We start from the raw sequence: 21,027 nt of genomic DNA, 5'->3' as shown, positions 1-21,027 counted from the left end.
TACATCACATACTATTTTTGGCAGTATTGGCGTCTTCCCGAGTGTCATCTTTCCATACCTCAAAATGGCCCTTACAGCGTCCGATGTCATTTCGATCCTAGACGCAGTGGTCATCGACTCAGCTGACTATGGTGCAGAGACCTATACGTGCCGATACATAGGTATGAGTCATGCAGTACAGATACGTCTGCCTTGGCGCTGATGTATATGCTCACGCATTCTGCATTCCCCCGTTACGAACATCACATATCCAGAAGCAGAGGAGCAGAGACACAGACTGAAGACAAGTTACATCACTTCCACCGTACCATCGAGATGGTTACCCAAAACATGGGACTCTCTTGGGCTAAAAGTCATTGAACTCCTGAACGAAGTCGGCGTTGATTGGGCATCTGTTGATTGCTTCGATAGTAATGGCGACAGGGGAGGAGTGCCCTGGATGCAAACCACCCTGGCCATCACGGTCTACACCATACCAGTTATTAACTGGTCTCTTTTACAGACTATTTGCGACATTCATGTGATGGCGAAGGCTCGTGTTGAGATACGCGTCGGCAAATTGGAACGCCGTGGAGAGGGTGCAGTAAGATCTGATCACTTTACAGATCAGGCCTTCCTACCACCTGGAAGCGAGGTTTCGTTTAATTATACCCTTGGAGATTTTACCAGTGGAACTGTCGGCGGTATAGTAGAGCTGTTCGATAGCAATGGTACTTGTCAGAAACTGTGTGCGTTGACGTGTCGCTCTTATTTGCCTTCGCCCAAGAGCCGGTCTGAAACTGATACAGGTAAGAGACGCAAAACCACTCACATGGCATTGATACTAATTGAAAACAAACTACAGATTCAAGACGTACTCCACTAGAACAGTTTGGGGACATCCAGTGCACCTACCCGAGTACCAGTCTGTGGGCCAGGAATATCCGTGGAACAATCGAGCAAATTAAGCTTCTCAATGCTGAAATCCAGGACCTGGAAGAAGATTGGTATAGAAGTGTGCGCGAATCCAACCGCGATGTTATTAGAGACCACCTCGTCTACACGAAGTTGAAGAAAGATGAATACCGCAAAAGGCTGAAACAAATTTTCGAGGAAAATATCAGCATTGGTACAGTCTGTGCGCACTCAGGCAGCCGAGTGATGGAGAATCATCACCTTGACTGGGCTCTTGTAGAGTTGAAAGGAGGTCGAACCCAGTTCATCAATCCAAACGTGGTTCGAGAGTCAATCTCATTTACTCGAATCAAGATGCCGTCAGATACACTCAAACCAGGATCTGCCGTCTACAAAGCGAAATATCCAGATTTCACAGAAGGAAATGTCAACTACACCAAGAGTTACTTACGCTACAAGGATGAAAACGACAGAGTCATACAGACCACGGAATGGGCTGTTCTGCCAACTCCTGACAACAAGCAGTTCTGCGAGCCAAAAAACTATGGTGCATGGGTTGTGGATCGTGTTCGTGATGAGGTTGTTGGGGTGATATTTGCCATGAATCCTGTAACTGGTCTTACTTATGTTACGCCTATACAGGAGATATTCGAGGATATTGAGAGGGATACTGGGTTTAATGTTCGTTTGCCAATCGGAAACTAATTTCAAACGAGAGTTGGTGGTCGTGTTTAGTTGGTTTACTTTGATGGTGTTATTAAGACTCATGTTCGATAGACTCCATAGAGACAGAAAACCATAATACAAAACTTGGGGTTTGGCGCCAACTGGAACCAGTACACACATCTTCCAAGGTTGCAAGATATTGTGAAAAGTAAATCATATCAGTATCCTGTTAACACTCTTCCAAGTACAACCATGATACTTTAAATATAACATGGAAATCCAACGATGATTGTGTTCTCTTTAAGAACTTCCACTCTATCTCTTCACCAACGTAACCGCAGCTATATCGATAGTCATTGTGCCTTTCTTTATCTAATACAATGTTCCAGTCCCATGTGGCAGACAGCACCACGGCACGCCTTCTTCTCTGTCATTACCTCACTTCTCTACTAATTGCAGAAGAAGTTGTTAGCTGACAGATGCAGCCTTCCTCACAAGATATATCTAAAGCGCTATTTGTTGCACGACCTGAAATTACCCAATCATCACCACAGTCATTGGGTATTTGTAGGAATCTGTTCCATTTTGATGGTCTCGTTGCGCGAGAAAGTGTTCCGTGTTCGCCTCTGGAGTCGCAGGAGACACAGGACGTAAATTTCAAGATCTGTAAGAGAGCCTGACTGTGGTTCTAGGTAATGGATCTGTGCAGCAATAGATTGCACAGGATCAGATCTAGACCTATTAGTTGAATCGGCTGCAATCCTTCGAGGATTTTTGGAGATCGGAAGAGCCGTATGACACGGATAACTCGCGATACAACCAATTATTCTCTTGTCGTAGACATAGTTAGTGGTAAATTATAGAATATCAATCTTCGATTTCCTCAACGACACAGAACGTTGAACTTGGGCCATCTGTGTCCGGTCTAGTTTTTAAGATCAAGCTAGTTTTAAATTATTGACCCCGGACAGCTAGTGCTTGGCCACTTGGGTTACCAGGAGATCTGCTGTGAGCAAGTGGATGTAAAGCGACCCAATCCCCAGAATTTGAGAGGCGTGGAATGTAGATATTCACGTTAGTTCGGGAGTCTGATTCTTCATTCTGAGAATGAACCTGTGCAGGTAACGAACCCCGCAGGATTGGGACTTGGAGCTATTGGTCGAATCGTGTTCAATCCTGTGGGCTTTTCGAGTCTGGATGAGTATAACACGGATAACTCGCGGGTCTCCAAAATATGGAAATGAAAAGGCAAGTGATTCTGCTTGGCATCAACAAAGATCTGCGGCGATGAGCAGGATGTAGAGCGACCCTGTCCTCTGGAATTTAACTGCAGAGGGGTAGGACATAGATATCCACATCTATTCAGGAGCCTGGTTCTTGGCTGCGAATGGATCTGTGCAGCAACAGATGCCACAGGATTAGGACTTGGAGTTATCGGTCGAATTGGCTCTAATCCTGCAGGGCTTTTCGAGGACGAATTGGTATGGCACGGATAACTCCGTGTCCGCCCGTGGACGTAGGTCTTGGAAGCATTGAAGTCAATGGAAAGTGACTATGGTTGAAATCACCAGAAGACCTGCTGCTAGGAACAGGATGTAGAGCGTCTCCGTCTTTGGATTCGTCGACCAGCGACTCTCGATCCGTCCCGAGTCTCTTGCAATAGAAGTAAGATTGTGTACCACTTGTCGTAGTCATATTGCATCAATGAACACAATTGCGACATAACTGTGGTCTAGTTTTCCGGCAATTCGTTTTGGTTTGATGGTTGGTATCGGAGGAGTACCAAATGGTACCGCGGATATTCGCCTGGGAGATGTGGTAGTCAGCAAGCCAACAGATACCAATGGAGTGGTACGATGCATCGATGAATGCCTCTTCTTCAGCTTGTTGGAAGTCTCGAGTGTAAGTTTTCCATACTGATATGGTCTGCATTCGACACAATTCAATGTACCAGAAGATGTCCTGCTTTGCCGCGGTCCAGAGTAAATCTAACCGGTATACACATCGTCCAGCTCCAGAAACCCTCTCGTGGCTCCTGCTTTCCAAGATTTGAGAGGAATAATTTGATCAAATCTGGCATCGATGCAACCAGGAATTTTCTGGTTCTTGGTTTATTGGTGAGTTGTGCTGCATGGATTCGCCATCGTCCTCCTCGCGTGCCCAGCCACGTCGTGGCTGCGAGAGTTTAGGATCTCCCAACGATGCAACTATGGCGAGCGTCGTCTCTGTCAATTCAAGAATTTGTCAGCTCATGTTTAGAAAGAACATAATAAGTTTCAAGTTTAAATAAGATAGGAACAATGGAGGGCTAACAACGAGAAAGTAGAGAATCCAAGAACTTCCTAAACAGGTAATAAAGTGAAATGTGAAACCGCGGATTGCAGAAGACAAAGAAGGATGAGTTACCTAGACGATACCAACGTCATATGAAAACACATTAATGTGTAAACAGATGTCAGAAAGGAACATAATTTGCCCACCTAGACATGAATCTTCTTCCTTCGACACTTTCCTAGTACATAACCCTTCAACTAACGCCCGATGAACCTTATTCACTTCCTTTTGTAAACACGACCATTTGGCAATGCAAGGATGTATGAAATGTAGATGGTGCGTACATTTGACTTCTTCTAGAGTGACCTTGATTTTGAATCCGACATCGTATTGTCAGCAGACAGACGGGCAGTCCACGGCTTGGACTTCGAATTCATCGCATCTTCTTGGCCTTAGGCGTGTCTCCTCCAGTGCTGTCATACGGCGATCCTACTGACTTGCGCTTTTGACAGGTAGTTCCGTAATCACCGTCAGCACCAGCTTCGGATGCCTCATCTGTCTCTTCCTCATATTCGTCGTCGGAGTCGTCTTCTTCATCAGAGGAAGACTCCTCTCCGTCCTCATCAGGAATATGAGCACCGTGACAATGGATTCGACATGCCTCCTCGAAATCACCTAGTGGATGTCCCTCTTCCATCAGCGCTTGACATGGCAAAACGTAGCGTCGACTACAAGAGCTAGTCTTGTGGGACCAGTAGCAATTTGCACAGTTTGCGTTGCCAACGTAGCCCTTGTCGTCCCAGGCAATGACGCACTTCTGGAATGGACCTCTGCCCTGTGCACATCGTTCGCAAGGGACCAAGTCAGCAACGGCTCCGTGGGTGTATATCTTTGCCGCTTTTCGTCGATAGGTTGTATTAAGTTCTTGTGCTTGTGGAGCACGCCACTCAATATCGCGGACGGGGTTGCTAAGATTACCCCCACAGCGCGAAAGATTGATGCCAGCAATAGGAGTGATTGCACCTGGCCCAGGGCGCTGTTGGCGGCGTGCAGAGGTTGTTGATTTCTTGCCTTTGGCCATCTTGGATTGGTATCTATATATGACAGATATAGTGTCAGAATGGGCTTTGATACTCGATATGATGCATCAATCTCACATCGAAGTGGAATATGGGATGCATGTAACTTGAGAGTTGACATACCTCTGTGATTTGGTGAAAGGATCTGGTGAAGGACCTGGTGAAGGATCTGATAAACGATCTGGTAAAGGTTCTAGTGAAGGATCTGGAGAAAGACAGCAAAGAGAGAGGTAAGACTCACAATCAGTGTGCTCTTTGAAATGTTTATAAAGTTAGAAAAAGAGATGTGTGCAAAGGGGGATTGTCGGCTCTTATATAGCTAAGTGAGAGGCTGGTGAGGACGGATTTTCCCAGCAACACTGGGCGAAGGGTACAAGGCGCAGGATATCGGTCATTATTTTTGGTGAAAAGAAACTGAATTGGTTTACCTCGGGCTTCCTGCTTCTCATATTGGTCAGTTTGGAAGTTGGTCGAAGTGAGGATATTTACCTAATCTCTGCAGGCACCAATCGAAGTCCAGGAGACTCAGACTCCCAGCCGAGGCACCTCGAGAGACAAATGAAGGCATTCAGCGCAATATAGATTGACTTATCATGGGTAGGCGGTGCTTATTCCGATACTTGATTTCCAGCGGACATGGCCGCCTCGATGATATCAACCAGTCCTGAGTCATTATATGGTTAGCGGTGATTTCTTCAAACATAGTCATACTCATCCAAATAAACAAATTGTAAGTCTGGAATAATGGACAAAGAACCTCATACATGAGGTGAACATTATGCTTGTATCATAAACTAGTTACTAGTTCTTGTATAAAAGAGACATCAGTGACCGAGAGAATCCCATCCATTAGATGGACAAAATGCTTTGATTATGAGACTTGTAGCATTTGCTCAAAGACACAATGAAATTGTATTCGAGAGAATATTTCCTACTCCCAGTGGCGATATGTTTATCTGACTAAAATGCTCGACATCCGTCAACCAGCCTCGCATAACCCGTAGCTGGCCAGACAGATGTAGGTTGTCCAGCATTTATTCCAGTGTATTCAATACCAGATTTGTCAAAATCTCCTCATGAGTCCAAAGCGAGACGAATCTATCATCCTTAGCTAGACCAAGAGACTGCTAATCACGCAATCCATGGCTAAGTCCTGAATTGGTGAGTTTCCTATTCACCGGTTTCATGCGAGGTATATAAAGATTCCCCCTTAGCTCTCTTATATTCAGCAACAGTTGTCCGCAGTTGGTCCTATCTCTTTTTCCGCGTTTTTGGTACTCATTTATTTTAACATTTCACGTACCAAATCTTATCCCGTTTCCCCGTCTGAGTCCAACGTCCCGAAGAACGACTCATGCTGAGACAGAATAGGAATTTTGCAAGCCACATAATGGCTTATCAATTCCTGAAGAGGAGATTTCCCTGTTGGCTTGGTTCGCCCAGTGTTTTGGTAGATGAAATCCCACCCCTCAATGATCATGCCTGAGTTCTTGATGGACGCAGGGTAATAGCGGAGGATGCGGTGAATAGTTGCGAGATATTGTTGGCGCAGTCCCTCGAGGAGATACTTTGTCGAAAATATGTCTAACTTCACATGGAAAAAATGTACTCGCGCGCGGTAGCAGGATAGGCACAGTGGGATGAAAAAAGTGTTGGCACCCCCCAATATCGGTAACACCCGCACAAGGGTGTCAACACTTTTTTCGTGGTACTGTATTACTGGATACATTTGGGCAACGTGTCTTTCCCACTGACTTTTAAAAAGTTTCCTCAAGTTCCTCTCCACCAATGCCACCTTCAGCGATGGACTTCGCGCAGATGTGTGTCAATATCGAGAGCTTGAAGGATTTCTTAAGATCATTCTCAACAGATTCAGTAGATCTTCTCGGGAAGCTCGTGAGGAAATTTTCGTGATGCGCCTTCGTTCAATCCTTCTAGTATAACCGATGCTGGAACCCTGTATTGGAGTGTATATACATAAGAACAAAAGCCAACAAAAGTACCAACGTTCACATCGTCTAGTGTCGTAACTCCAGCCTCGGATTCCTTCATCCCGTTGGTCATCATGGAGTAGAGGGGTGCAGATTTGTTCTCCACTAGAGCGGTATGGATGGCCACAGGGACCTTTTCCTCTCCAATGTGGAAATTGAATAGGGGGGATCTGATAAGTCGAGAGTAGATGTATTAGAAGACATGAATTGAGAGACAAATTGGAAGTATTTATACCTGTCAGTATATTCACACCAGAGACAAAAGATATCAATTAAGTTGTAGGGTTTGTGATCTCGGTTGACCAGCCCGCTTTCAAAAGAGCGAAATATCAAGAGATGTCAGGGCTTCTTGTTTTGATAAAAGGTAGTGTATTAGCTCACAGGAAGAAAGTGAAGTAAGTGATGAACAATTGTTATGATTGCTTTATTAAATGCTGGGATACAAAGATAGTGAGGAAGAGGGCCACATTGGGAAAAACCATCAAAGTTTCAGAAACTGAACTATTGTCCCAGTCACAAAATGGTCAAACCCGGCAGTAATAATAATATAGCTGTTGCTTGACTGCACTATCCAGGAACTAGTCCGCTTATTGTAGGTAGACCGCAAAGATCTCCAGATATTACCATAGTATCCAAATCAATAGCTGTCCCTCTCATAAGCCACACTAAGAAAATCATTACTTGCAGATAGCACATTAAACAGGAATATCCAGTCACCATGCTTTCAAGAATTCCCGCAAAATGGAAATGGCTAGACCTCCAGTACGGGAGACGATCTCCTCGAATCTCTCCTGGACAACTAGCTTGTCAATATGACACAAAATGTACTGAAACACCAGGCTTCGAAGAGGAGACTCTTCCCCCAATTCATACTGCGCTGTGTGAGTATACACATATTCGATCAAGTCAAGTACAAGATTTGCATCGCTCGGATTCATGTAAAACTCGCACAGATCCCTGTGTAGCTTGCTGAGACACTGTCTCCGCAGAGACAAAACCTGGAATTCCGTGGCAAAGACGTAGAGCTTTGTGTGAAATATTATATTTGGATTGACGGATCTCATAGCAGGTACATTGTTGAATTCCAGAGATCTGAATTGTTTTGAGAAGCGTCGATAAAATGGACTTGTGTTTGGTGCCGGTAAGATCGTTCGAGCGACTGGAGTAGTTAGATAGAGACGATGCGGGTCTCTAGCGCTGCCATCGTTTTCAAGGCGGTTGATATTTGAATGTTGCGCACTCTGGACATGCTGAGCTAAAGGAGTGGTATAAGTACCACAGTATGCAAACTCCATAAATCTGCAGAACGTCTCATCTTCTACACCCTCGAGAGTGACAGCTTTGCCATCGCATCCTTCATCACAAATACGCTCAGTGAGGGGATCTGACAGGTTTTGTACCGCTGCGGCATGGATCTTTACTGGTGTTTTATCCTCGCCCACCTCGAAGGTAATCAGGGGGGATTTGATGATTCTGGAGGCAGACATTAAAGTTAGCGAGGCTTTTATGCAAGGTATGTCCAGGAGATCTCAACTCATTCCAGTGTAGAAGATTGGCCATGGTCATAAAACTTGGTGACTTGGATGAGACTTCAGGACTTTGATATGCAGAAATATTATGCATATGTTGACAAGAAGTTGACACCCATCAGTTTATGCAGACAGAAAAGTGGATGAAGAGAAAGGTAAAAAGTGAGCTAGGATAATTGAAGAATTTTTCCCATTTAACGAAATTACAGGAATGTCTGTGAATGAAAGGAAAAATCATAAAAACCTCCTGTTTATTAGAAATATTAGAGTTTTCTTAGACACTTTTCCACACCGATCGTCTAAGGTAACCTAGAACAAATAAATCCAAAAAGCACTAAGAGTGTTTATTTATGGCATCTTTGGTTCACATTGTACACAATAGTTAACTATTTATACAATAAGACCACACTTAGAGATTGATAAGTATTATGCAACGCTCTCTTCAAATCTTGATCTTCCCCTTGAGTGTGACGTTGCCAATCTCCTTGATTTGAGTACACTATCCTAGCTAGCTATCTCGTACAAGAGGAGCCTGTCGACAGGTAATATTGAGCATGAGGGGGGAAAAGGAAGAAATGAAGCAAAAGATCAGGCTCTCGCTTCTCATATAAATCTCTGTGCGAGGCGCCTTTCCCTATCCAACTCCGACATCTGATATTGATATGACTTCCCAATACGGCGCGGATAGGGTTATACGGCTCCGAGCCCTATCTGTGAACTGAGACGGGAACACAGAGCTATGCCCAGCCGTCACATTGAGTTCACTCAGCTAGGGCTCTTAACGACGTCGAAGTCTGATTCTACCTAAAAAATTTTTTTTCAAAGCTTTCATCGCTGTGCAGGAACGGACTGAAGCAGACGGCGTACCAAATATATAAGTCGCGGAGTGGATGCTGCTCTTCAGATTTCGACGTCCACTGGGAACAACATCAGAGATCCAATCGTGGACATGGCCCCTACCTAACGACCTGGGAATGTGCTAACCATAATAACCCAGCAAAGATATGAATGTATGTCTCCCAAGGTCTTTTGGCAGAGTGCCGCAATTGAATACTTTCCTGCAAATGCATATGTGCTAAAAAGTGGCGCGTCTGGTTCTACCCGAAAGCCTGGTAATTTATGGATGTAACCCAGCATGATGAAACGATTTCTTAGCGATAAGATCAATTTAGCCAACTCTGTCTGTTCGAGGATTACCGTGCTGGTTCCTGGATTCGAGACGTAGGTGATAGATTTCCCAGGATGTTCCGCCACAATTCGTCAAAGTCTTCGCGCGTTTTCTGGCGCATTTCGTCGAACTTGAGGTCCTCTTACCTCGTGTTGATCTCATTTGCTTTGCGGCTCGAGTGTGTTGTAGAGCGACCATACATCGCGTAAGCATAGTGGCCTCTATATGCGAACTTATAAAAACTCGAAAGACCTTAACCCGCACATCCTTAGGAGGTACAAACCTGTCTCTCACGTCGTTTATGCATGCTTCATCCACCTTGGCTCTCAATGGAGCCGACAATGTTTTGATAGCACCAGTGTGTATCTTAAAACCGTCTCTTTCAGTGTTAAAGACAGAAGTTGCTGTAGAAAAATTGTAAATTCTAGTAACAGAAGTCTTGTTAGCCGAGCGAATATGGCTAAGACCTGTTCAGAAATCTTAACTTATCCCAGTCCGGATCGTATTCAACCACATTCTTGAAACATTGGTTTGCGCTGCAGTAAAACCAGTCCCACAGTGTTTTCAGGTGTATCTAGTACTGAAGGCATTTTTGCATAGAGTAAGGGATCAAAGACAGTATACTGTGAGAGCTGTGTTGTTGACAAAGTTGTTTTGATACACATGCATGTCTGATGTGCATATCCTTATTAGGAACGACATCACCTGCATTGGCTGGGAGTTATTGTTAACAATCATATTGAATAAGCAGAAAATTCTCTGTATTTGATCTTTTGTTTTCCTTAGGCTAATTGTTAGGCAACAGTCATCCTCTGTTCATTCATTTCAAATCAAACCATAGCATCAGATCACTAGTATAGGGAACGTGAATTCAAGATGCTGCATGCCATTTTGAGAAGTCTTTTGTTCTACAGGCTTCTAGGAAACCGGTTGTCAAACACCCCGATATTGGGGTAGACATGACAAACGTGTTGACTGAGGTTTGAAAATGAGGGAAGAGATTTTGTGAAATGGACTATCTGTAATGAGTAGTTACAAAATTGATACGATGATAATCTCCGGTCTCAATTGGTGGCGACAGAGATAAACTTTCGTGACTGACAAAATGTATCAACCTCAATACTATGTAGTAGTAGACCTAAATCGTTTGAAAATCCCTAAGTTAGGGCTACCCGATTAGGGCTAAGCGGCGCCATACATCTCTCCAAGTCGGAATGCAACCTCATGTACTGACCTTCCTGTTCTGTAGAGATTTGATCGATATTGAAGAATTGAACTAGATATTCTAGATCTCAGGACTTCATCATAACTCGCTCGTCGATAGTGCATGGTCTGAACAAAGTTGGTGGTGGCTGTTCTCAAAATCCACTTTATACTACACCAACGGCTAGACCGGAAATTAGCATTAGTATTGGGCAAATAATTAGACACGAGGGCAAATGGATTATTCCGAGTGGCTTTTGATTGTGTAGTGTGCTGGTCGCTATCTAATTAACGGTTTATCTAATCGTACAATACCTGATGTCCAGAATCATTTATCAGGTCTATCCGGGCGTTATTTCTTTTCCATTTTTCAGTTGCATCAATAGAATATTTCGGATTACTGGTATATCTTGACAAGAATTAATGCCAGCATGAAATCTATCGCTCTTGCGCTAGCAATCGGCGCAAAGTGTGCGTTGGGCTTGGGTCTTCAAATGCCCATTCTCCGATTTACAGACAAGGGAACATTTCAGATCTCCGTATTCTCGGATTTGCATTATGGCGAGGGTAATTATGAAAATAACATTCCTCATCATAAATCAATGAATTTGGTGCGATGCTAACAATATAACAGCCGAAGACCTGGACTGGGGTCCGCAACAGGATGTCAACTCAACACGAGTTATGAGTAGTATCCTAAACCATGAGAGTCCCCAGCTTGTCGTGCTCAATGGCGACTTGATCACCGGTGAAAATACATTTAGAGACAATTCCAGTCACTATATTGACCAAATTGTGGCGCCGCTCGTGGAGCGTAATCTCTATTGGGCTTCGACATACGGTAATCATGATAGTCAATTCAACCTCTCGCGGCAGGAGATTTTTGCACGAGAGAAGCTATACCCCAATTCCCTGACGCAGAGTATGGTCTGGACGTATGGATACGACTCGGGTCTGTCAAATTATTATTTACCGGTCTATTCGGCTGATAAAAGCGACAAAACACCTAAGGTGATTCTGTGGTTTTTCGATAGCAGAGGTGGAAATGAATTCCAGGCTGCTAATAAGAACGGTGATGAAATTCCTATCGATGATTTTGTCCATCAATCGGTACGGCAGAGATCAAATATCACTTCATATGATGCAGTAGATTGACTATCCACAGGTAGTTGACTGGTTCACCAAGACCCGAGACCATCTCAACAAAATCTACCATGCAGCTATTCCTTCATTGGCATTCTTTCACATCCCGGTCACGGCCATGCTCGCTTTTCAACAAGCCCCCGGTCCCAAGCCTCACACGGAGCCGGGCATCAATGCCGATAATCCGCTTGCTGAGCAAGGTCCTTCTGATGGTTCCCTCAATTATACTGGCCTAGACAAACCTTTTATGAAGGCTCTGGTAGAGACGAAGGGGCTGATAGCTACATTTAGTGGACATGACCATGGAAACGATTGGTAAGTCTCATCGTCACACTCTGCGAGCTCCTCAGACCCTAACCTAAAGTTCTAGGTGCTTCAAATGGAACTCAACTCTCTCCGAAATGGATATCAAAGGCGCCGGAGTCGTGCTCTGTTTCGACCGTCACAGTGGCTATGGCGGATATGGTACTTGGACCCGGGGATCAAGACAAATCTTGCTAGATGAGAAGACGTTGGGTTCGCAGACAGATACATGGGTCCGACTTGAAGAGGGAAGTATTTCTGGTGCTGTCACGCTCAATGCTACATATGGCTTGGATTATTATCCTGCTGTGGAGGATACCTCGATATAATGAGATTGGTGTATATTAGAGGTCCAACCCTCGGCTCATTGTTGATCAATCTTACCCCACACTTCTAGATGTGTCAACTTTCTTGATTCCATCCATCCTTCATCCACGCACAGCTGGATACATGTAGAGATTCACACATTTTGAACAGTAGAAAGTTTTTGTATACCAGACACACATCATATCAACCGACTTCGTCCCACCAGTTCCAGACCCAGCAGTCCCCGGCTCAGCGCCACCCAGAGAGGATATCCCAGTTGCACCACCTACATGGACCCTGAAGGCCAAGTCATGGACATTCATTTACCGCGACGTCAGTGACACAAACAGCACTGAGACAACAACATCAAGCCTAAATCCCAATAATGTCCCGGACATTCTACAAGATGTGCTCAACCCCGCTCGTATCACCCCATGTACACTCAGACACACTCCGCAAGCTCGACAATGGCAAATCTCAACTTAATGGTATTGGCAGACTGCTGAAATTTCTCGCTATTATACGCTATGAAGATACAGATGTCGGTCCATACGATGAACTCATTGTCATGCCGGGAATGTCTGTAAATCCGCATTCAGGGACACGGCACGCTAGGATAAGTAATATTTATGTTTCGACTGATACCAGTGTATGGAACGGGAGGAGGAATTGGAGTGAGCTTTGTCCCTTTCCTTGTGTGACATTATGGTCTGACTTGATTGAAGATATTCCCAAACATCGAGCACGCTTCGTCTTTGAGCAAGTCGGTAGACAGGATCAAATATTAAAACTATATCACCCAGAAGACAGCGCGGCACCCCTCGATCCAAAAGGGACATTTTTCACGGCTTTGCTGAAAGGTTCTGCATTACCAAAATGGACTCTACCAGCTTTCTCACCGGGTGGTCTTGTACAACCGCCCCTGCCACCACCTAGGTATCGCAGTCAATCTGCTACGACTGCCGCTGTTATTGCAACTGATGACCCAGGAAATGGTCGGGAAAACCCTTGGCTGATGATTCATCCGTCGTATAGGGGGTCATGGGGGTTGACTTATATCTCAAAGGTGCCTCCGTCCATTAATGATGAGGAGAGTTTGGAATGGTATGGTGATGGGATTAGTCTTCCTAAGATGAAGGTATGGTCGGTTGGAGGTTATTTTGAGGGGAATATTGCTTTCCAGCGTCAAAGATAGTTAGCTAGACAGGCCTTTCTGTATGCATTCATTTTTCCTCCTTTTCGAGGAACTTGTGATGGTATTTGCTATCAATTCTATGGAGTCGCCTACGTAGACGCATTCCGACCATCTCCAGTAGCCCTAGACGGTTCCTCTGGCGCATTCACATACGAACTCGGTCGATTATTCTCCTCATTCGATTTGGCCGCATTGTACTTCTTGAAAGCCTCCTCTACCAACAGCCCAACTTCTTTTCTGTTCCTCCCAATGATTCCCACGCTCAATAACGCTTCCGTCTCCTCAATCCAATCCTGTATTTTCCGATACCCAATTTCATCCTTTTGGATTCTATCCGGAAGCCCCTGCCCACTAACAAGAGCCAACACGCCCGCAATCACAGTATTCAACGCCCCCAGAATCGTAATAACAATACCATGATCATTCGCCAGTGGTCCCAAAGCAGTCAACGCAGCCCCGATAATGATTTGCGCAAAATGGCAGAACAGGATAACACACCACATGGTGCGAAATTGCCACATTTTGTTTCTTTTCGCTTTTATGACGGCGTGATAGATCCCCACGGCTTTGCGACGACCTTCTTCCATGCTTACGGTGTCGGCAGCGGCGAGGTTGTAGTTTATACCGATTGCGCGGCGGAAGATGATTAGACTTTCGTCGTCGTCGTCGCGAGGTGGGAGACCGGCTGGTGCGGGCCAGGACTGGGTATCTTGTCTTTTTGGTGCGTTTGGATTTCCTCCTGCTAGTGCTGTGCCTCCTGTTGGTCCAGGTTTGATGTCTATTGGCGGACCGATGGTGGTGTTGGCACGCGACTGCGTTGGACTTGTAGTTATTGGTGCAGTTGAGTTGTCCATGTTTCTATTGGTGTCGGTTTTGTTGTTTGTATTGCTTTGTTGTTGCTTATTTGGTGTTTCGTTTTGCTTCTTTTTATCAGTTTTTGGGAGTAGAGGAGAAGATTCCGTCGGTTCCTCATCATGATGGTGTTCATCGCTGTGGTCGTCAACCATTTTTAGGAGCTGTCTGTCCGAGTTACACAATAGGACTTTGACAGTATGATGAATGTCTATTGTTGAATAAGTACAATAATGCCACCCTGGGTACTCAATAGAGAATCTGTCAAACTTGAGAATGTTGCAGAGTCTCGCCATTTTGTATTTCCAGGAACAATCCCTAAACTGGAGGCTGGGAATTCATACTTCCAGCCACAATAGCTACTAGGAAATTCAATGATAACAAAGCCATCACCAGACTCAGCCTAGTTGAACACTAAAAGGAAGATCGTGCTGGTGTCACAGGGTCAGAGCTGCCTATGGGCTGCGCTATGATTTAGCTAAGGCATTTAGACTGTGAACCGGCGCAACCCTAATTCTTTAGTAGATCCCGATAAGGTTGTCATTTGATCACTATTAAGGTCACAAAATAGACAATTACTGTGCATGAATTAGTGATATCAATTCAGATGATCAGTTTTACATTTGTTATTAGTTAGTAGCACAGATGTGTCTAGAAATCCATATCATGCATCAGTAGTAGATCAGCGTACTCAAGTATCAGCATGTGGAGAGATAAGAGTCGGGTCATAAATAAATTTACTAAGTCGCAACAATAATAGTACATTATGAAACAGCCCATACTTCAAGGATTGAGATCTGGCGCAAAACCCGTCGCAATCTCAGGTTCCTGCGGCTGCGTCGCATCCTGTACAAGAAACTGCTCCAAATCAAATTCTCTCAAACTCGGCATATCAGAAATCAAATTTTCCAACCACGAAAACTCCGCAGAATCAGCCGCCGTCGCTGTCATCATTGTCTGCGGTGGATGTTGATAGCCGCTGTGCTGATTATTGCCGAAACCACCGAATTGCCAAGTGGATGAAGAGTCAACTGCTGTCATCGCCGGTGCGGTCGAATGCATACTCAACACATCCCGAAGAGCTTTCGCATCTTCCTCTTTCCGTCGTTGATGTAGGAGTATTAATAAATAAGCGGTGTTATAGGCTTCTCGCATCACGGCACTATTCCACATGTTGGCCACAAGCTGCAATGTGCCCATCGCATCACCCAACAAGGCCAGTGACGCTCGACTATCGATTGCTAGCAATAAGCAAACCACTTGGAATGGAACATTGGCTACATGATGCCAGGGACTACAATCTACAACCATTTGCCGAGCGGCACGTAGCCCTTTAATGACTAGCTCCAAAATTCGATCTGCTTGAAGGCTCAGCATATGCGATTTTTGGGCTCGGAGGCGGCGGAAAATGCACAACGTGAGGTTGACTTGTGCCATGATGACGGGTGGTCGTTCAAGGTCTTCGTCCAGGACACGAGTTAAGTCCGCCTCCAGATCTTCGACGCTTCGCGTCTTATTAGGATCTAGCGGCTCGGTCAAAGGTATGAACGCCAAAAGTTCAGATGTATGATCCCCAGCTTTTGGAGTAAATGGCTTCGTTGAGGCGCCAGATAATGTGATCTTTGTCCTGCCAAGGTCAAAGGAAGCCCAAATATTCAAGTGTTGTGCCATCCCCCATAAGCGGCGACGTATGTCGAGATCAATATTCTCGTATTCCGACGACGATCCCTCAAACACGGTTCGGGATGGTGACTCCAGATGGATCCTTGCTGCTTCAACAGCGTGCATCAATGAACAGCTCGCCAACCAGGTAATATGCGGCAAGGAAGTCATGCGCAGATATGCAACTCGCAATACCCAGCCAGTCACCGTATCAAGCGAAGGCGGCGTTGACAACGAGTGCTGCTCCAGCAACACCCTCGCAGTTTCAACAAGATCTGGCTCAAAGACCGATGGGAATTTCTGTGAGAACAAAAGACCCAATGCCGCTACTCCACAGAAGACCGGGTCGTATGTATCATCATTATCAATCTTTGTCAGGCTTGCCGCTCCCCATCGTTCCTCTAGACGCTGAAAGAAGATGTCGCGGTCAATAAACCCGTAGGCATAAGCAACTTTATCGAAATAAATCAATGCTAAACTCTTCATTTCAACCTTGGTGTAAATACTAGTAATCCGTTTCCGGCTTCCAGACGGACAACCCGCCAAACGCTCACCAGTATTCCACGCAAAAAGATGTAAGCGCGGTGCATTAGACGGGTCAATCTTCAGACCTAGTCTTCTCACAAAGGCTGCGCCGGAGTTCGCCTCGAGTGATTCCATTTGAGAGTTTGCATTATTACTGATAGCAGGTGATGTCAACCGATTCGTCGGTGTATCCTTTGTCGCCGAAACGACATTATGATCGGATACCGGGGATATGGTGCTAATATGACTATGTTCATGCTCTGAAGATTGCCCTCTTATTGTTGGTTTCTTTGATGCTGTGGTGCTACCATAATAGCAGTCGTATTCGAATTGAATGCATGTTTCGCAAGGCAGATGACCGTCACATTTTCGCTTGCGGGATCTGCAAGGATCGCAGGCAAGCTTAGCCCGACGACGCTTACGTGGTGGGGTTGACACAATGGTAGTTGGCGGCGAATTATCTGACAGATTTCGTACCTCCATTCTGATAAGTGCTATGCGTGTCTAGTATGATACGTAGTGCTGGCAATTGCGGGGTAGGGAGTGGAAGGAAGTTGAGGAGAAATTGACGGGAAGCGCGGGAAAATCGGTTGGGATCTTATCTTATCTAAGCATCTACGCTGTTTTTTAACGTAGTTCACTAGTGAGTTGGCCACACTAGTGAGTTGGCCACTTTTACCCGAATACGCGTTCTATACTGATCCTTCACAACTCAACGCGTCAATATGCCACCAATTCGCAATAAAAATCAAAAAAATTCTGCTGAGCAAGAAGGACGAATCCTATTAGCTATTTCTGATTTAAAGAATGGCAGAATACGCTCTGTACGGAAAGCAGCAGAGATCTATAATATCTCACGGTCAACTCTTCAAAATAGAATCAACGGCATGCCATATCGAGCTGAAAAACGCGCCAATAACCATAAATTAACTCAATCTGAGGAGGATTCGCTTGTCAAATGGGTTCTTGATTTAGATCGACGTGGATTACCTCCCCGGCACTCTCTCGTACGAGAAATGGCTAATTATATGCTTTTACAACGTGGCAATCAACAAGTTGGTGAGAATTGGGTAACCAAGCTGACTAAACGCCGTCCAGAGATCGATTCGAAGTTCTCACGAAGATATAACTATGAACGCGCTAAATGCGAAGATCCGAAGATAATCCGGGAACATTTTGATCGCGTACGAGCTGCTATATTGGAGTATGGGATCTTACCAGAAGATATTTACAATTTTGATGAGACTGGCTTTGCTATGGGACTCTGCTCATCTGCAAAGGTTATTACTGGAAGCGATCGATATGCACGGCCAAAGCTTTTACAGCCTGGGAATCGAGAATGGGTGACTGCAATTGAGGCAACAAATTCAACTGGATGGGCTGTTCCTTCGTACATTATTTTCAAGGCAAAGAAAAACGTACGATTAGGCTGGTTTGATGATCTTCCAAGTGATTGGAGGATCAATATTAGCGAGAATGGTTGGACTACAGATCAAATAGGATTAGAATGGCTTACAACCCATTTTATTCCCTATATTAATGATCGTACAATGGGAAAATATCGAATGTTGATTCTTGATGGCCATGGAAGCCATTTGACTGCAGAATTTGATCGTATATGCACTGAGAATAATATTATTCCAATCTGCATGCCACCTCATTCTTCACATATATTACAGCCTCTTGATGTTGGCTGTTTTGCTGTTTTAAAACGGCATTATGGGCAGCTTGTTGAGCAACGAATGAGGCTTGGATTCAACCATATCGACAAAATGGACTTTTTAATGGCATTTCCACAGGCTCGTACGGTGGCATATAAAGCTCAAACTATTCGGAATAGCTTCACAGCCACTGGATTAGTGCCTTTTAATCCGGATCGAGTTATTCAACAACTTAATATTCAATTAAAAACACCAACACCCCCTCCGAGTCGATCAAGCAATACACAATCATCTTGCTTACAAACCCCTCAAAATATACGCCAATTTGTACGCCAGTCAACTACAATTACGAAACGTATAAATGAGCGTACAGGAAGCCCAAATCAAGTGATTGATCAAGCAATTATGCGGATGTCAAAGGCCTATGAAACGACTATGAATGATCTTGTACTCGTACAGAAAGAAAACCGTGATTTACGAGCTGCGCATGGCAAAGAGAAACAAAAACGCCAAAAATCTAAGAAACAGATATCTATTGAGCATGGGATTACTGGCGAAGAAGCTCAAGCGCTCGTACAAGATCAGGTTGAGGCATCTCAAGCTGTTACTACTGCTCCGGGTGAGCCGGAGCTCCCAGCTTCTCAAGCAGTCGTACGCCGCCAATTTCGCTGCAGTGGTTGTGGTGTTGAAGGACATAAAATTAATCGATGTCCTAATCGTACTAGTAGTTAGATTTTTGTATATATTTTTGTATGTGGCTTTGAAAATTGGGATTTGAAATCAATATAGAGTTATTTTCGGGTAAAAGTGGCCAACTCACTAGTGTGGCCAACTCACTAGTGAACTACGTTAGTTAACTAGGGAGTAATTAGTTATGTTACTGATTAGGGCTGATCCGGGATCAACGGGATATTCGGGATTTGCGGGGAGCGGATATAGTGATAGTCGTCTTTGACTACATTATTTAGCTTTTAGATCCTAGTTGAGTCACTATGGATTTCTCTGATTACTTTTCCCGCGGGGAAAGCTGAATGAATTGCGGAAACCTTTTTGTTAATAAAGATGGACTTCTCCGCGTTTTTGGACTCATATTCGTAACAGCTGCAGTGGAGCTTGCATATCTCAACATTGGGGAATCAGTCCCATCAAGATCAAACACAGCTCCACAGTGAGGTCGGCATAGAGCAGCAAACCATACCCCGAAGGAGATTATCGACTATCCAGTCGCAAACCACCATGGAAGATCCCGAAAAACAGCCGGGGTCATCCGTCTCCTCCCTCTCGTCAGATGCCACCCCAGACGTCCTCAAAATCCCACCACCACCAGACGGCGGAACCCTAGCCTGGCTACATGTCTTCTTCGGGCATATGGTGTTTTTCAACACTATCGGGGTGACTAACAGCTACGGCGTCTTTCAACAATACTACACCGAAACCCTGGGTCATTCTCCAAGCACCGTAGGATGGATTGGCGGCATTCAAATGTTTCTCATTTTCTTTGGAGGCGTGTTTTCGGGGAGAGCTACCGATGCAGGTTATTTTCGGCATTGTTTCGTCACCGGGGTTGTGTTTCAGGTTCTCGGGATTTGCCTTACATCGTTGTGTGAAACGAAGTTTTGGGCCATTTTTCTGTGTCAGGCTATCTGTTATGGGTTGGGATGCGGGCTACTTTTCACCCCGGGTCTGTCAGTAACGAGTTCGTATTTCTTGAAGAGACGGACCCTTGCCATTGGGATTGTTGCTGCGGGTGCTGCTACTGGAGGTATGGTGTATCCTGCAGTGGCCAATGCGTTGCTATACCATTCCACTGTGGGATTTCCCTGGACAATGCGCGTCATGGGGTTGATTATGTTGATTACGCATATCCCATCAATTATTGGATATCGACCCTATGTCCCACCCCGTTCTACGGGACCGCTTGTTGAATGGGCCGCATTCCGCGAAACTCCCTTCGTCGCTTTTATTGCCTCTATGTCCCTCTGTTTCTGGGGACTGTACATGGCCTTCTTCTACCTAGGCACATTTGCGCGGGGCACAATCCATCTCGCAGACTCTTTGAACCTCGTCATTGTCCTCAACGGCGTGGGCGTCATTGGCCGAATGGTCCCGAACATCCTCGCCCAACGATTCACTGGTATCACAAACATGAATATCTTCTGCAACATCATCTGTGCAATTTGCATATATTTCTGGATGGCTGTCGATAGTAGTTCTGGACTATATGTCTGGAGCGTTGCGTACGGACTATTCGCTGGTGCCGCACAAGCACTTTTCCCAACGATGGCGACTCGTCAGACTACGGATATGAGCAAAATGGGTACGAGGACGGGGATGATATTTACGATTATTAGTTTCTTTTGTCTGACTGCGCCGGCGATTGAGGGAGCTCTGATACAGGTTGATGGGGGAGATTATATGGGTGCACAGTTGTTTGCGGGTATTGCTGTTGTTCTGGGTACCGGGTGCTTGATGCTGAACCGGTGGGCAAGAGTTGGATGGAGGATCGCTAAAATATGATGATTTGCTACTGCTATTGCGTTTTATGACATTATAATGAATAGACTTCTTCTGATCAA

The 21,027-nt window shown here is 45.0% G+C and overlaps 9 protein-coding genes across 9 annotated transcripts, besides 1 other annotated feature; 5 read left to right on the top strand and 4 right to left on the bottom strand.

Moving 5' to 3' along the window:
• Positions 1 to 64: 64 nt before the first annotated feature.
• Positions 65 to 1,599, top strand: TSTA_013430 (uncharacterized protein; the record flags this gene model as incomplete). The annotated part of the gene is made up of 3 exons (XM_002483429.1): positions 65 to 161; positions 255 to 788; positions 845 to 1,599. The coding sequence occupies 3 exons, from the start codon at positions 65 to 67 to the stop codon at positions 1,597 to 1,599; spliced, it is 1,386 nt and encodes a 461-aa protein (XP_002483474.1).
• A 2,668-nt stretch (positions 1,600 to 4,267) lies between these two features.
• TSTA_013420 (uncharacterized protein) lies at positions 4,268 to 5,015 on the bottom strand (the record flags this gene model as incomplete). Its single annotated transcript, XM_002483428.1, has 2 exons — positions 4,268 to 4,915; positions 4,992 to 5,015. The coding sequence occupies 2 exons, from the start codon at positions 5,013 to 5,015 to the stop codon at positions 4,268 to 4,270; spliced, it is 672 nt and encodes a 223-aa protein (XP_002483473.1).
• Positions 5,016 to 7,617: 2,602 nt separating this feature from the next.
• Positions 7,618 to 8,391, bottom strand: TSTA_013410 (uncharacterized protein; the record flags this gene model as incomplete). Its single annotated transcript, XM_002483427.1, has 2 exons — positions 7,618 to 8,159; positions 8,181 to 8,391. 2 exons carry the CDS (start codon positions 8,389 to 8,391, stop codon positions 7,618 to 7,620), a joined length of 753 nt encoding a protein of 250 aa, XP_002483472.1.
• Positions 8,392 to 11,235: 2,844 nt separating this feature from the next.
• Positions 11,236 to 12,614, top strand: TSTA_013400 (uncharacterized protein; the record flags this gene model as incomplete). The annotated part of the gene is made up of 4 exons (XM_002483426.1): positions 11,236 to 11,371; positions 11,439 to 11,914; positions 11,970 to 12,262; positions 12,318 to 12,614. 4 exons carry the CDS (start codon positions 11,236 to 11,238, stop codon positions 12,577 to 12,579), a joined length of 1,167 nt encoding a protein of 388 aa, XP_002483471.1. The 3' UTR covers positions 12,580 to 12,614.
• An 82-nt stretch (positions 12,615 to 12,696) lies between these two features.
• TSTA_013390 (uncharacterized protein) lies at positions 12,697 to 13,751 on the top strand (the record flags this gene model as incomplete). The annotated part of the gene is made up of 2 exons (XM_002483425.1): positions 12,697 to 13,230; positions 13,282 to 13,751. The coding sequence occupies exons 1-2, from the start codon at positions 12,942 to 12,944 to the stop codon at positions 13,749 to 13,751; spliced, it is 759 nt and encodes a 252-aa protein (XP_002483470.1). The 5' UTR covers positions 12,697 to 12,941.
• A 28-nt stretch (positions 13,752 to 13,779) lies between these two features.
• On the bottom strand, positions 13,780 to 14,758 carry TSTA_013380 (uncharacterized protein; the record flags this gene model as incomplete). The annotated part of the gene is made up of 2 exons (XM_002483424.1): positions 13,780 to 13,819; positions 13,845 to 14,758. The coding sequence occupies 2 exons, from the start codon at positions 14,756 to 14,758 to the stop codon at positions 13,780 to 13,782; spliced, it is 954 nt and encodes a 317-aa protein (XP_002483469.1).
• Positions 14,759 to 15,386: 628 nt separating this feature from the next.
• Positions 15,387 to 17,273, bottom strand: TSTA_013370 (C6 transcription factor, putative; the record flags this gene model as incomplete). The annotated part of the gene is made up of 2 exons (XM_002483423.1): positions 15,387 to 16,770; positions 16,798 to 17,273. 2 exons carry the CDS (start codon positions 17,271 to 17,273, stop codon positions 15,387 to 15,389), a joined length of 1,860 nt encoding a protein of 619 aa, XP_002483468.1.
• A 156-nt stretch (positions 17,274 to 17,429) lies between these two features.
• On the top strand, positions 17,430 to 19,183 carry TSTA_013360 (uncharacterized protein; the record flags this gene model as incomplete). The annotated part of the gene is made up of 2 exons (XM_002483422.1): positions 17,430 to 18,269; positions 18,291 to 19,183. The coding sequence occupies exons 1-2, from the start codon at positions 17,516 to 17,518 to the stop codon at positions 19,181 to 19,183; spliced, it is 1,647 nt and encodes a 548-aa protein (XP_002483467.1). The 5' UTR covers positions 17,430 to 17,515.
• Positions 17,561 to 19,057: a mobile genetic element.
• Positions 19,184 to 19,687: 504 nt separating the features above from the next.
• Positions 19,688 to 20,968, top strand: TSTA_013350 (monocarboxylate transporter, putative; the record flags this gene model as incomplete). Its single annotated transcript, XM_002483421.1, has 2 exons — positions 19,688 to 20,026; positions 20,090 to 20,968. The coding sequence occupies 2 exons, from the start codon at positions 19,688 to 19,690 to the stop codon at positions 20,966 to 20,968; spliced, it is 1,218 nt and encodes a 405-aa protein (XP_002483466.1).
• Between the last annotated feature and the right edge of the window lie 59 nt (positions 20,969 to 21,027).

Source organism: Talaromyces stipitatus, genomic scaffold (genome assembly GCF_000003125.1).
Source record: "Talaromyces stipitatus ATCC 10500 scf_1105507295549 genomic scaffold, whole genome shotgun sequence".
Lineage (NCBI taxonomy): Eukaryota > Fungi > Ascomycota > Eurotiomycetes > Eurotiales > Trichocomaceae > Talaromyces > Talaromyces stipitatus.
The sequence above is the reverse complement of the archived record's forward strand: the minus strand, read 5'-3'. Positions and strand labels throughout refer to the sequence as shown.